Genomic DNA, 16,291 nt, shown 5'->3' with positions numbered 1-16,291 from the left:
GTGGGGACTAGCGGCCTGAACCTGGGTCCTTGTGCATACCAATGTGTGGGCTCAACCAGGTGTGCCACTGCCTGGGCCCCTGGAACTTTCTAGTTGGCTTATGCATAAAAATCTTGTAGGCTGAAAAGACCATGACAGAACTGAGACAAAAGGGTTTATTCATTTAGAAAACTAAATTGGGGGTCAGGTGGTGGTGCACTTGGTTGAATGCAGGTTACCATGCGTGAGGACCCAGGCTTGGGCTCCTTTCCCTACCTGTATAAGAGGTAAAGCAGGTCTACAGGTGTCTGTCTTTCTTTCTCCCTTTCTACCTCCCCCTACCCTCTCAATTTCTCTGTACTATGAAAAACATGAAGAAAAAAAAAGCCACCAGGAGCTGCAGATTTGTAGTGCTGGCGCCGAGCCCCACAGCCTCTGGTGGCAATAAAATAAAAACAAGTAAAAAAAGAGAGAGAGAAAGGGAGGGAGGGAGGAAGAAAAAAAAAAGAGAAATCATGGCATTCAATTCTAAATGAATCCCACTGAGAACTCTGGTGGAGACAGTGGGGTAACCTATGGACAGCTGTGTTAATTAGTCTAGGAAACTTACCCATGGATTACAGATCAGCCCAGATTTCAATGAAACATGGACAAGAGATATGTAACCTTAAGACAGTGACAAGAGATATGTAACAAGAGATATGTAACCTTAAGACAGTGACATGGTTATATAGCATCTGTAAGGTTAAAGACCCAAATAAATACTAATGACAACACAAATAATTTTATTCTTAGAACCAAAAGAAAACTAAGGAAAACTGAGGCTTATTGGTGTCAGTGGGGCAGTGTTAATGGATGACACATGGAAGAAGCAACACATTTTACTTGGTCTTCAAGAAAAGCTTATGTCCTTAAAGAACAAATGAGTAAAGAAATGTACAAAGCACTAAGTGTTAACAGTGATAATTCAGGTGTTGGAATTTATAGTGGCGTGACACAAGCTAGTTTTTAAAGTACAAAAGGGAAGGAGACGAGATCACTAACAGCTGATTACCTTTGAGGAGCTGGTATATCTTCCAATGGAAAAGGAAGTATACAATTTATTTAGTGGGGGACTAGTTGGTGGCACAGCCAACTGAGAGCACAAGGACCTAGGTTCAAGCCCCTGGTTCCCACCTGAAGGGATGAAGCTTTATGAGTGGTAAACAGGGCTGCAGGTGTCTCTTTTCCCCTTTCTATTAACCATTCCCCTCTAATTTCTCTCTGTCCTATCAAGTAAAAAGAGAGGAGGGGAAAGGGGGCTGGGCGGTGGTGCACCGGGTTAAGCACACATAGTATGAAGTGCAAGGACATGTTCAAGAACCTGTTCAGGGGTTCCAGCTCGAGCTCCCGGCTCCCCACCTGCAGGGGGGGGGGGTTTGCTTCCCAAGTGGTGAAGCAGGTCTGTCTATATATCTCCACCTCCCCTCTCAATTTAGAGAAATTTATAAAAATAGGAAAAAATGGTCACCAGGAGCAGCAGATTCGTAGTGTCAGCACTGAACCCGAATGATAAGCTTGGTGGAAAAAAAAGTGGGGGCGCTAAGAAAAGAAAAAGGAAAAAAAAAAAAGGCTGCTGGAGCAGTGGATTCGTTATGCAGGCACTGAGTCCCAGCAATAACCCTGGAGGCAACTTAAAAAAGTATTTAATGGAATCTCAAATTCCATTAGAATAAAAGTAACTTTAGGGAGAGTTGGGGACATAATGTACTACAGTGGAAGAAGATCACAACTGGATAGAAGGTGAGCTGTGCTGACACCCACCTTGGGGAGATGTGAAACTATACTCCTGTTTACCCCAAAATTATCTTTAAGAAAGTAACTTCAAGAGTTATAAGATACTGAATTTTCTTTAGCAAAGTGCTGGATAAATTTCCTGTTAAATTATGTAATTCTGTTACCTGAAATTTCTATAATGCTAAATAATACATAATAAAAAATGAATCCTTCAGATGACATTAACTTATTCTGTAAGCTGGCATATAAAAATACTAAAACGGGGGACTGGGCAGTGGCATATGGGGTTAAGTGCACATAGTATGAAGCACAAGGACCCGTGCAAGGATCCCAGTTCGAGGCCCCCAGCTCCCCATCTTTGGGGGTTAGTGTCACAAGCAGTGAAGCTGGTCTTCAGGTGTCTCTCTTTCTCTCCCTATCTTCCCCTCCCCTCTCAATTTCTCTCTGTCCTATCCAAAAAACTGAAAAAATGGCCATGGGAGGAGTGAATTCGTAGTGCAGGCACTGAGACCCATTATAAGTCTGGATGCAAAACAAACTAAAACAAACAAGTAAATCAACCCCCATTTAAAATATAAGTGAAAATCTGACTTCTCTTCTTTTTTTTTAAAGAACATGATCAAAATCAACCTGATGGATATTACCTACCTGTTTATAGGCATAAAATTCTTTGTGTGCTTGATGTCTTAGCCTGAAAGACAGAAGTGGACAATGTGATATTTGAGATTTCTAACATAGTTTTAAATAATGTGCTGAATTTGTTGATATGAATTTGCACATTAAAATTCAGTCTTTATTCTGTCATACACTCACATATGTTACCATGTTATAAGTCCACCGAACACTGAAAATATCATCCAAATGTAAATGCTAGTACAAGTTCTTAAAATCTCAATACATCAAAACTCTTTATATTAAACATAGTTCCCTTGCTGCTTAATATTCTAACATCAAACTTTCAATTAAAATAACTTAGTAATAAATTTAAGTACAACCCATAAAGCACAAAATCCTTATGTACACATATATGTATATATAACACACACTAACACACACAGCAGTGTAACTATCACCCTTTTAATATACAGAACCTTTCCAGTCCTTAACTCCTTCTCACTAATATCCACCACTAAGTTGTTTTAAAATATTTATTTATTCTCTTTTGCTGCCCTTGTTTTATTGTTGTTGTCGTTGGACAGGACAGAGAGAAATGAAGAGAGGAGGGGAAGACAGAGAGGAAGAGAGATAGACACCTGCAGACCTGCTTCACTGCCTGTGAAGCGACTCCCTGGCAGGTGGGGAGCCGGGGACTTGAACTGGGATTCTTAACACCAGTCCTTGCACTTTGCACCATGTGTGCTTACTGTGCTACTGCCTGACTCCTGATATCCCGATTTCTATCATTTGTGAATAAACTGTTTCTGAATTTTATTTAATGTATTACTTGTACTAGACTTTTGGTCATTGACTTAAGAAACTCACCCATGCTGTTGCAGCCTTTTTGTGATTATTAATATAAAATACATTTATTATGCATTTTTACTATTGATATTCAAGTATTTCTACATTTGCATTATTATGAATAAATTGGCCACACAAATCCCACAATTCTTTAAGTGGAAATATAGGCCTATTTTTATTGATCCAATTCAATGTACTTGTACCAGTATCTACCCCTATGTGTATGCGAAAGAGGTTTTTAACTGTTCCATATCTCAGGGATGATTAAAATTTTGTAGCCAATTCAGTGGATATTAATTGGAATCTCACTGTGGTTTTGACTTATATTTTTCCAAATGATACTTAAAACCTTATGCTTATTTCCTAGTTGAATACCTTTCTTTAGGAAATATGTTCTAGACTTTTGCTCATTTAAAAAATGAATTATTGGGTCAGATGGTGGTGCATCCGGCTAATGCACAAAGTAGTACTAAACACAAGGGCCGGCACAAAGATCCCGGTTTGTGCCCTGGCTCCTCACCTGCAGGGGAGACACTTCACAAGCTATGAAGCAGGTCTGCAGGTGTCTTTCTCTTTCCTTCTCGCCCTCTCAAGTTCTCTCTGTCCTATTCAATAAAATGGAGAAAATGTCCACCAGGAGCAGTGGATTCATAGTGGATTCATAGCACCAAGTCCCAGCGATAACCCCAGAGGCAAGAACAAAAAAAAGTTATAGGGTTTAGTGGTGGTGCACTAGGTTGAGTGCACGTTTAACAGGCACAGTGATGTTCGTTCAAGTCCTTGGTCCCTACCTGCAGTGGGAAAGCTTCATGAGCACTGAAGAAGTGCTACAGGTAGATCTATCTATCTATCTATCTATCTATCTATTTCCCTTCCTCACTTTTGTTTTGGGAGGCAAAAAAAAAGATGAGTTATCAGAGTTGGTAAATGGCTCATGGGTTCAATCCCCAGAACTACATGGAAGCAACAATGATAGATAGCATCCAAAGAAATCCACGAATAGCGGGAGCCATGATTTGGTATCTCTTTCTAGGTATATATATATATAATTAAAAAATTTGGTCTGGGCAGGTCATTCTACGTATGTGTATGACCCCTGGTCATTCCCTAGAACCATATGAAAAATTTGAGTTTTTTTACAGTTTTACATATACATACATGCGTTTGCTTATTTTCTGGCACTGGAAGATGCCTCAGGTACATCTTGTATATTTCATGCCAGAGCTGTGGAATTAACTACTGATTAAAAAAAAAAACTCTCTGGTTTCTTTTATTAGAAAATAATATTTAGAAACCACAGATGGTAGGTGAATAGCACTGTTTAATTATTGAAGCTCTTGCTTTCTTCTTAACTACTATTTTTGCTATTCTTGGTCTGCTGTATTTCCACATAAATTTCACGAGCTTGCAAATTTCCTTTTTAAATTAAAAAAAAAATTTATTCCCTTTTGTTGCCCTTGTTTTATTGTTGTAGTTATTGCTGTTGTTGTTGTTGGATAGGACAGCAAGAAATGGAGAGAGGAAGGGAAGACAGAGAGGGGGAGAGAAAGACAGACACCTGCAGACCTGCTTCACCGCTTGTGAAGTGACTCCCTTGCAGATGGGGAGCTGGGGGCTCGAACTGGGATCCTTATATTGGTCCTTGTGCTTTGCACCATGTGCGCTTAACCTGCTGCGCTACTGCCTGATTCCCTGCAAATTTCTACATAAAAATGTGTTGGGATTTAAACTGAGATTGTATGAAATTTACAGGCGAACCATGAAAGAACAGAAATCTTTGCAAGAGTAAGTTTCTAAACATTCCTTTATTTACTTAGATTTATTTTTGGGTTTCCTTATCTTTTTTAAGATAATTTTTTAATAGTGATTAACAAGATTGTAAGATAATAGGGATACAATTCCCTACAGTTCCCACCACCAAAGTTCTGTGTCCCATCCCATCCATTGGAAGCTTCCCTACTCTTTTTTTATTATTTTCTTATAAAGTTTTTTATTATCTTTATTTATTTATTGGATAAACACAGTCAGAAATTGAGAAGGAAAGGGGAGATAGAGAGGAAGAAATACAGAGAGACACCTGTAGCACTGTTTCACCACTCACAAAGCTTTCCCCCTGCACAAGGGGACTGGGGGCTCGAACCCGGGTTCTTGTGCATTGTAACATATGCACTCAACCAGGCGCACCACCACCCAGCCACGGAAGCTTTCCTATTTATCCCTCTCTGGTAGTATGTACCAAAATTCTTTATGGGGTGCAGAAGGTGGATATTTACTTAGACTTTTTAACTTTTTAATGTGACACTAGGAAATGAACCCAGGGTCACATGAACCCAGCAGGCTACCACTGGCCTAATTTCTTACTTAGTTATTTATTTATGAGAGAGAAGGGACACAGAGAAAGGAGAGACACCATAGCATTGCTCCACCACCATACATGGAGCTGCTCTAGTGCCGTCTGTGTAACGTTAGGGCTCAAACCCAAGACCTCAATGCACAGTAAAGTGTGTGCTTTACCAAGTGGGCTGTCTCCTGGCCTCTAAATCACACTTAACTTCTCTCCATACATTCCTAAGTAGAACACTCATACATCTCTCATTAGATTTATTCCAAAGAGATGGTTCTTAAATTTTATATTTGTTGCTACCATATAGAAAAACACAGCTTGGGGAGTCGGGCTGTAGTGCAGTGGGTTAAGCGCAGGTGGCACCAAGCACAAGAACTGGCATAAGGATCCCGGTTCGAACCCCGGCTCCCCACCTGCAGGGGAGTTGCTTTACAGGCAGTGAAGCAGGTCTGCAGGTGTCTATCTTTCTCTCCTCCTCTCTGTCTTCCCCTCCTCTCTCCATTTCTCTCTGTCCTATCCAACAATGACGACAACAACAATAATAACTACAACAATAAAACAACAAGGGCAACAAAAGGGAATAAATAAATAAATATTAAAAAAAATTTAAAAAAAAAGAAAAACACAGCTTTCACATATTGATATTTTATCTACTGATTTTGTAGGTTTAGTAAATTCTAATTTATCTGTCGAATCTTGGTTTTTTTAAAATGTACATATTTATGTTGTCTACAAATAAAGGTTGTTTAAACTATGCCTTTATAACCTTTACATAGTTAATGTCGCTGTTGTTTTTGTTTTTTAAGCTAATTATGCTACTAGAGAGTGTGTGTGTGTGTGTGTGTGTGTGTGTGTGTCCAAAGTTATCACTAGGTCTTGGTGCCTGCACGACAAATCCATTGTTCCTGGCTGCCATTTTTTCCTTTTTTTCTTTCTTTTTTCTTTAATAGGATAGAGAGAAATTGGAGGGAAATAGAGAAGGAGAGAGACAGAGTCACCTGCAGTATTTGCATCCAGGTAGGGGGCAGGGGCTTTAAACCAAGTGCTAAGCTTAACTGGGTGCACCACTGCCCTGCCCCATCTCTCTATTCTTTACTTTTTCTTTTATTTCTATCACATTCTCTCCCTTAAACCTCCTTCTTAAGTTAATTTTTCCTTTTAATAGTGATTTAATTATTTGCAATCACACAATATGATTATCCAACTTAAAGTATACAAATCAGTGTTAATGTAGTCAAAATGTTATGCAACTACCAGCTCTTAAGTTTCAAAATGTGTCGTAATTTCCTTTCAAACAGTTGGCTCTAATTAAGTCACTACTTCTCATTGCCCCTTCTTCTGGCAACCTCTAGCCTGATTTTTGTCTGTATGGATTTACCTATTACTGATATATTATGAAAAGTAGACCAGACACTATGTGACTGCTTGTGCTTAGTTCTTCACTTAAAGAGTGGGGGAATATCTGTACAAGGAGCAAGAAATCATTTGGTCTGGACAGCCAAGGCAATCGCAGTTTACGTCAAAGCAACATTAAATGCTAATTTTAAGTCAATACTTCTGCACAGCCTACAAATGATGTTATAAATACCCAGATGGGGAGTCAGGCAGTAGCGCACGTGGCACAAAGCTCAAGGACTGGCGTAAGGACCCGGTTCGAGCCCTGGCTCCTCACCTGCAGGAGAGTCGCTTCACAGGCGGTGAAGCAGGTCTGCAGGTGTCTATCTTTCTTTCCCATTCTCTGTCTTCCCCTCTCTCCATTTCTCTCTGTCCTATCCAACAACAACGACATCAATAACAACAATAATAACTACAACAATAAAACAAGGGCAACAAAAGGGAAAATAAAGTTTTAATAAAAAAAAATAAATATCCAGATGGCCTTTGGCAGAAAAAGGGTTCCCCAACCCTGAACATCTTAGTGTAATGCTTTTAAGATTCATGTAGTTGTATTATGTATGAGTATTTCACCCCTTCTTATAGATGAATAATATTCCCTGGTATGTATATGCCAGTTTACTTACCCACTCAGGTTGATGGATATTTGAGCTCTTTACACCTTTTTATATTACAAATAATGTTGATATAAACATTTTAATCTGTGTAGGTGTATCTTTTGACTTACTAGGATTTAAATTGCTAGGCCATATAGTGACCCTATTTTTAATTTCTTGAGAAACTGCTGCTGAACTCTTTTCATCCTTACCAACACTTGTAACAGCATTTTTTCCCCTACCAGGGTTATTGCTGGGGCTCAGTGCCAGCACTATGGATGCTCTGGTACAATAAATCCACCACTCATGGTGGCCATTTTCCTCCCTTTTTTCTTCTACTTAGCTTTTTTTTTTTTTTTTAATTATTATTAACTAGGACAGAAATTGAGAGGAAGGGGAAAGAAAATAGACACCTGCAGACCTGCTTCACCACTTGTGAGCATTTTTCCCTACAGCAGGGGAGTCGGGGCTTGAACCTGGGTTCTTGTGCTTGGTAATATGTGAATTTAACTTGAGGCATCACAGTCCGTCCCCCATTTTGTTTTTCTGCTGGGGCTTTGTTCCTATATTCTTCCACTGCTCCCAGCAAACTGTTTTCTTTTCCCACATAGAGCATGAAAGACAGAGAGGAGAAACTCTATAACACCTCTCCACAGCTTTTGAAGTTTCCCCTTTGCATGTGCTCCCATGTGCTGACTGGAACTTGAACCAAAACATCGAACCAGAAGTAAACAAACTGTCTCTAAGACTTTGTGGAACTATGGTGGTTATCACTGGGAGGATAGTGGCACATAATTCTGGTGCTGGGTACGGTGGGAATTATATCCTGTAATCTCACAATCTTGTAAACCAGTACTAATCACGAATTAAAAGATGGCTTTGATAAAGTAATTAAAGAATTTTTTGTTGTCTTATAGTAACTGACATGTGTATGGAAGAGATAAAATCAGTTTAATATAATGACTTAAAAATAAAATTTGTGAAATAAATACAAATAAATATTTGTAAAAACTGGCTATTTGAAAAATTTAATTGTAAATATATTTGTGTATATGCATGTATATATTTACATATGTCTGAATGTCTGTACACATATACTCTAGATGTTAAACATTATTGAATGATTTGCAAGTAATCTTGTCATTTTGTATGTTTTTTTCACTTTCTTCTTTCCATATATATATATATTCATTTATTGGACAGAGACAGAAATTGAGATGGAAGGGGGAGGTAGTGTGTGAGAGACACTTGTAGCACTGCTTCACTGCTTGTGAAGCTTCCTTCCACAGGTGGGGACCAGGGGTTTGGATCCAAGTCCTTGTCCATGGTAATGTGTGCACTAAGCCAATGCCCAAGTACCCGACCCCTCTTTTTTTTTTTTCTTCTTCAGCTCTGGCTTCTGGTAGCACAGAGAATCACACTTGTGACTCTGGAATCTCAGGCATGAAAGTCTTTTTGTATAACTATTATGCTATTTCCTTCTCCCTTGCCCTTCACTTTCTTGATAATATTCCTAGATGGACAAATGTTTTAAAAATTTAAATCCAATTTACTAACTTTTTCTTTTGTTCTTCTATGTATCTGGTGTAAAATCTAAGACTATGTTGACAATCTAAGGTTATGAAGACTTACTCTCATTTTTTTCTGAGTTTTCTAGATTCAGCTCTCATATTAAGTTGTTGATGCATTTTTAAGGAAATTCTTGTATACAATGTGAGGTAGGTGTTTATCTTCATTTGTGTAATATTATTGTTTCACTTGTCCCAGAACTTAACTTTGGCTAATGATGGTGCCAGGGAACCTGGGATTTCTCTTTGTGCAAGTCCTCTGAGAAAACACTGCGATTATCTCCCTTGGCGCCAGAAGCATTTGTTGAAATGATTTCATAATTCCTCCAGTGAATGGTCTTGGGACCTTGCTGAAAACCAGTTGGCTCCCCACCAACTCTTCACCTGCACTATTCCAGTCTTTAGGTCCATAATTGGTCAACAATATGTTTGGCTTTGCATGTTAACTCTCTTTTCAGCCACCAGGTTCCAGATGCTAGCAGGATGCTGACCAGACTTCCTTGGAAAGACAACCCCACCAATGTGTCCTGGAGCTCTGCTACCCCAGAGCCTTTCCCCAATAGGGAAAAAGAGAGACAGGCTGGGAGTATGGATCGACCAGTCAACGCCCATGTTCAGCGGGGAAGCCATTACAGAAGCCAGACCTTCCACCTTCTGCATCCCACAATGACCCTGGGTCCATACTCCCAGAGGGATAAAGAATAGGAAAGCTATCAGGGGAGGGGATGGGATACGGAGTTCTGGTGGTGGGAACTGTGTGGAGTTGTGCCCCTCTTATCCTATGGTTTAGTCAATGTTTCCTTTTTATAAATAAAAAATTAAAAAATATATTGAAAAAAAGAAAACCAGTTGGCTGTAGATGTTTTGGTTTATTACTAGACTCTCAATTCTTTATCTTTGGCTTATGATTCTTATACCCATTGTTAAAATATTTTGATTCCTGCAGCTTTTTTTTTTTGCCATCATGGTTATTGCTGGGGCTCAGTGCCTGCTCTATGAATCCACTGGCTCCTGGAGGCCATTTTCCCCATTTTGCTGCCCTTATTGTTACCCTTGTTGTTGTGGTAGTTATTATTGTTGTCACTGCTGTTGTTGTTGTTGGACAGGACAGGGAGAAATCAAGCGAGAGGGGAGACAGAGGAGGAGAGAAAGACAACTGCCTGTGAAGCGACCCCCCTGCAGGTGGGGAGCCAGGGGCTCGAACTGGGGTACTAACACTGGTCCTTGCACTTTGCACCATGTGCACATAACCCACTGAACTACCACTGACCCCCAACATTAAATTTTCTTTTTCTTAATTAAAAAAAATATTTATTTATTCCCTTTTGTTGTCCTTTTTTTTTATTGTTGTTGTTATTGATGTCGTTGTTGTTGGATAGGACAGAGAGAAATGGAGAGAGGAGGTGAAGACAGAGAGGGGGAGAGAAAGATAGACACCTGAAGACCTGCTTCACCACCTGTGAAGTGACTCCCCTGCAGATGGGGAGCCGGGGACTTGAACCGGGATCCTTACACTGCTCCTTGCGCTTTCCAACACATGCACTTAACCCGCTGTGCTACCGCCTGACTCCCAACATTAAATTTTCTAATCCATGAACATGAGATGTCTTCCCATTTATTTAGGTATTTTAAAAGTTTTCTTTTAAAAAAAATATTTATTTATTGGATAGAGACAGAGAAATTGAGAGGGATGGGGAAGATAGCAAGGAGGACACAGAGACACATCTTCATCACTGCTTCACCACTTGCGAAGCTGTCTCCCTACATGTGGGGACCAGTGACTTGAACCTTAGTCCTTGCATATTATCATATGTGTGCTGCCCACCTAAAAAGTTTTCTTTTAGGGACCTGGCGGAGGCACACCAGGTTAAGCACATGTGTTACCACACACCAAGGACCCAAGTTCAAGATCCCAGTCTGCTCTACCAAGTGCACCACCACCTGTTCCTCCAATACTTACATTTAAGACTATACATTTCTCTCTCTCTTTTTGGTGGAACCAGGACATCACGTATGTACAATTTTACTGCTCTGGGTCATTTTTTTCCATCCAGATAGGAAGAGAGAGAGAATATGCGCGATAGATGGAAAAATTCTACAGTGCTGAAACTTTATCAAAGTTTTGCCACAGTTTCTCCCATGTAGTGCTTGAGCTTGAACCTAGGTTGCAAACATGGCAATACAGGCACCCTACAGGCACCCTACCTGGTGAGCTATCTCTCCAGTCCTAAATTCCTCTTAATTAGGTCAAATTTATTAATCATGTAGTCAAATAATCTATATCCTTACCACCTTTTTTGTGGGTCTGCTTGTTTTACTGAGAAGTGTACAGTAGATTTTTATGTAAAGGAATAAAATAAACTTCATTAAAATGAGGCTTGTTTGCAAATTTATTTTGCTTATCTGACTTTTTTAATTGGCTCTGTATATCTTCCCAAAGTAATGTTACTTATAGTCATAGTATAGGTCAATTTGTACTCAGTTTAGTCCACTGCTCAAAAAAATTTTTTAAAAAAGATTTTATTTATTAATGAGACAGACAGGGCAAGAGAGGGAGAGAAAGAAAATCAGACATCATCTGGTACATATGCTGCTAGGGATTAAACTCAGAACCTCAGTCTTGAGAGTCCAACATTTTATTCACTGTATCACCTCCTGGACTGCACCATTGCTCAAAATTTCTAAGTTAAATTAACTTCATCTTCCTGATTAATTCTTTATCTTAAGCCCTACTAATCAATGCAGATGGTAGTATTTTATTTTACATATTAATCTATATGCTTTTGCAGTTCTTTGCAGGAAACATACTAGCAATATATATAGACTGTGACCTTTTAGTGAAAGGAGGCAATAATAGAGAATAATACATAATATCTAATAGTCAACTCTTATCTGTGACCTTGGGAAAACTACTGCAGTTTCCAATGGAGGGGATGGGGACACAGAACTCTGGTGGTAGGAATAGTGTGGAATTATACCCCTGTTATCTCATAATTTTGTAAATCAGTATTAAATCACTAATAAAAAAATATAATATGCTTCTGAAAAGCAATCCAGAAATCTCCATGAAAGTAGATCCTGGAGATAATCACATAAATTTATCTAATGGATATATGTTAAAAAATAAATAAAACTAACTTTTCCTTGTAAAGTGAAATACTTTGTTAGCATTGAAGGATTAAAGACTGTATAAAGGTGTCTTACTGATGAATAACTCACAGATTAAAATGTTAAGCCACTTTAATTTTAGAAAATTTGCAACTATTCTACTTAAAATATTTTCACTATAGAGCAGAAAGTTTACTTATTAACATAATATTTATTAACTATTTAACATATTCTGAAGTAACACAGCATGAATATTGATTACCTAATCAAGTAGCAACAGAAGAGTAAACTAAGGATGAAGACAAATATAGCAGTGCCAAATACCACAATGTATATGTTAAGAGGCAGATTCTGGAATCCAATATTGGGCATCCTGAAGTTGTAATGTGGGAAATCCGAGCTCATGGGTAAGCTGTGGGAGAAGAATAGAAAAAAAATTAGATACAAAGATTAAGTATTACTTTCATATATATATTCAAAAATTATGTAAATATAATTATATACTATAAAATACAACAGGGTTTAACTCCATTTGAAACAAATATAATAGACAAAAGTTAATATATTTGCCATCTGTTTTATTACACACACACACACATACACACACACACACACACACACATTTTGCCTTGAGGGTTATTGCTGGGGCTCGGTGCTGGCACTACGAATTCACTGCTCCTGGTGGCCATTTCTTTTATTTTATTGCATAGGACAGAGAGAAATTGAGAGAGGAGAAGGAGAGAGAAAGATACCTACAGAGAGACCTGCTTCACAGCATCCCCCCACTGCAGGTGGGGAGCCAGGGGCTTGAACCTGTATCCTTCTACAGGTCCTTGCACTTTATACTATGTGCGCTTAACCAGGTGTGCCAGCGTCTGGCCCCCATAAATAATTTCTATCCTATTTATCTGGTACTACTTTAGAAACTAGAGATCCCACCTGAAAAGCTTAATAAGACTAACTCATGGGGCTGAGTGGTGGTGCACCTGTTTGAGCAAAGAGCCTGGGTTCAATCCCCTGGTCCCCACTTGCAGGAGGAAAACCTCATGAGCCGTGAAGCAGTGCTATAGGTATGTCTCTTTCTCCCTCTCTATCTCCTCCATCTCTCTCAGTTCCTTAATGTTTTTCCAAATCCTTCAATATTTAAAGTACCAATATGTATAAATGGTAAACCACTGGGAATAAAAATACCTCACATAAAGATAATGGTTAGATATTATGTAATCAAATGTTACAAATGTTGAAAAATGGGTGTATATGGATGTGTGTGTGCGCACCTATGTGTGTATCAGAAAAAGATCTAGGGGCCAGGTAGTGGAGCACAGGGTAGACTGTACACATTATTGTGCTCGAGGACTTGGGTTCAAACCCCAGATCCTCAGCTGCAGAGAGGGAACCTTCAGGAGCAGTACCATAGTTGTTCCTCTTTCTCTTTCCCTCTCTCTCTCTCACCCTTTATATATATCAAAAAAAAAAAAAAAGGAAAAAAATGGCCACCATGAATGGTGAATTAATTTATTAGGCACCAAGTCTCAGTAATAACCTCAGTGGCAAAAAATAAATAAATAAACAAATAAATAAATAGATAAAACCTTAAAAACCAACATATCAAAAGGTTAACACTGGCATGTGGCTTGCTAGTCATTTTGCATATCTTTTTTTTTTTTAATGCCCCTTTACTACTTTAAGCGTTTCTCTGGCCTTATTTTGTCTTCACATAAAACTTACATAGGCCCAGGTTCGAGTCCCTGGTCCCCACCTGCAGGGGGAAAGTTTCACAAGTGGTGAAGCAGGGCTGCAAGTGTCTCTCTGTCTCTCTCCCTCTCTATCACCCCCTTCCCTCTCAATTTCTGACTGTCTCTATCCAACAAATAAAGATTTAAAAAAAAACTTACATAGGTAAATAGAATAATTTCTCCTCATCTTATAGATAAGGAAATCAAAGTCTAGAGTTCTGCTCTATAACCACAATTGACCAAATCTGTTTAGAATATAAGGTATTTCTAACTCTAAAATGAATGTTCTTAGCCTGTATGTTCTTCAGTCTTTCTTGTGTCATTTTTATTTTATTTTACTTTTGTGGAGTTGAAGCCTTGCTCATATGTAATTCCAACACTCCCACGTTGCTTTTTCATTTAGACAGAGGGAAAGGGAGACCATAGCAGTGGGGGGCTTCCCAGAGCACCAGGGCTTGAATTTGAGCTGTGCACATGGCAATGCACATTCCCTACTTGGTGGGCTATCTCTCATGTGTTAGTTATATAATTAGAAACCAGAAAATGGGGGGTGGTGGTGGCAGTGGTGTACTCGGTTAAGTGCACATATTATCATGTGCAAGGATCTGGGTTGGAGCCCCTGCTCCCCACCTGCAGGGAGTGAAGCAGGTCTGCAGATGTCTTTCTCCCTCTCTATCTCCTCTCCTCTCTCAATTTCTCTTGTCCTATCAAATAAAAATAGAAAGAAATAATAGTAAAAAATGGATTCATAGTGGCAGCACCAAGCCTCAGTGATAATGCTGTTGCAATTAAAACAAGCAAACGGGAGTCAGGTGGTAGCACAGCAGGTTAAGCGCAGATGGCACAAAGCACAAGGACCGGCTTAAGGATCCCGGTTTGAGCCCCCGGCTCCCCACCTGCAGGGGAATCACTTCACAATCAGTAAAGCAGGTCTGCATGTGTCTATCTTTCTCTCCCCCTCTCTGTCTTCCCCATCTCTCTCTGTCCTATCTAACAACAATGACATCAATAACAACAACAACTACAACAACAATAAAAAAACAACAAGGGCAACAAAAGGGAAAATAAATATAAAACATTTAAAAATTAATTAAAAAAACAAGCAAACAAAAACAGAAAATAAAAAAGGATGACTTCTGCTGATCTGTCTGGTAATATGATATCACTGTACAGTTAAAAATTACATGAACAGAGCTGTCCTTTCCTTTAGGTAATGAATTACAGTGTTAAAGTGACTTAAGAATATATTTATGGGGGTTGGGTGGTAGCACACCAGGTTAAGCTCACACAGTACAAAGATCAAGGATCCTGGGTTCAAAGCCTCCAGCTCCGCACGTGTTGGGGGGGGGTTGCTTCACAAATGGTGAAGCAGGTCTGCAGGTGTCTTTCTTTCCTCTTCTCTGTCTTCTCCTTCTCTCTCAATTTCTCTCTGTTCTATACACCACCACCACCACCAACAACAATAATGGGGAAAAAAGGTCGCCAGGAGCAGTGGATTTGTAGTGCAGGCACTGAGCTCCAACAATAACCCTGGAGGCAAAAAAAAAAAAAGAATATATTTATATTGTGGACTCCAGAGTTGTTGACTGGTTGTAACTGAAATCTTTAGATGTATTACTTTAGTTTCTATTTAATTAATTAATTAATTATTGCCTCCAGGGTTATTGCTGGGGCTCAGTGTCTGCACCATGAATCCACTGTTCCTGGAGGCCATCCCCCCCCTTTTGTTGCCCTTGTTGTTGTAGCTTCGTTATGGTTATTATTGTTGTTGTTGGATAGGACAGAGAGAAATGGAGAGAGGAGGGGAAGACAGAGATGGGAAGAGAAAGATAGACACATGCAGACCTGCTTCACACCCTGTGAAGCGACTCCCCTGCAGGTGGGGAGCCGGGGGCTCGAACCTGGATCCTGATGCCGGTCCTTGAGCTTTGCGCCACATGCACTTAACCCGCTGCGCTACCACCTGGCCTCCTAGTTTCTAATTTCTAATAACTTATTCAAGGACTCAGTATCTGCAAAAAAAAAAAAAAAAAGACTTTGTGAGGGCTTGGAAATAACATCGTACATTATGCCACAGATTTTCACACCTGAGACACCAGAGGTTCCAGGACCAATTCCCAACACTACCATAAGCCACAATTAATCAGCGCTCTGGTTTGAAGAAAAAAAAAGAAAAAGAAAAAAGACTTTAGTGTGGCCTGGGAAGTGGCACACCGTAGAGTATAGGAATTATAAACTCATAGGAAGTCCTGAATTCAACCCCAGAAAACTGTATGCCAGAGTGATCTTCTGATTTCCTCTTTCTCATTCATAAACTTAAAATGATCG

At 39.4% G+C, this 16,291-nt stretch overlaps 1 protein-coding gene across 5 annotated transcripts in view; it reads right to left on the bottom strand.

The window, feature by feature from the left end:
- The window catches only part of RNF24 (ring finger protein 24), a 97,364-nt gene that overhangs the window by 35,114 nt on the left and 45,959 nt on the right, over nt 1-16,291 (bottom strand). For all 5 annotated transcript variants that reach the window (XM_060186927.1, XM_060186937.1, XM_060186950.1 and 2 more), the window contains 2 exons: nt 12,490-12,639; nt 2,404-2,446 (listed from right to left, as the gene is read on the bottom strand). In XM_060186927.1, the coding sequence (XP_060042910.1) occupies nt 2,404-2,446; nt 12,490-12,639 (193 nt within the window). The remainder of the gene's footprint in view (nt 1-2,403; nt 2,447-12,489; nt 12,640-16,291) is intronic.

This window comes from Erinaceus europaeus, chromosome 1 (genome assembly GCF_950295315.1).
Source record: "Erinaceus europaeus chromosome 1, mEriEur2.1, whole genome shotgun sequence".
NCBI classification, from domain to species: domain Eukaryota; kingdom Metazoa; phylum Chordata; class Mammalia; order Eulipotyphla; family Erinaceidae; genus Erinaceus; species Erinaceus europaeus.
Note: the sequence above shows the minus strand (reverse complement) of the source record. Positions and strands in the feature narration are given on the sequence as shown.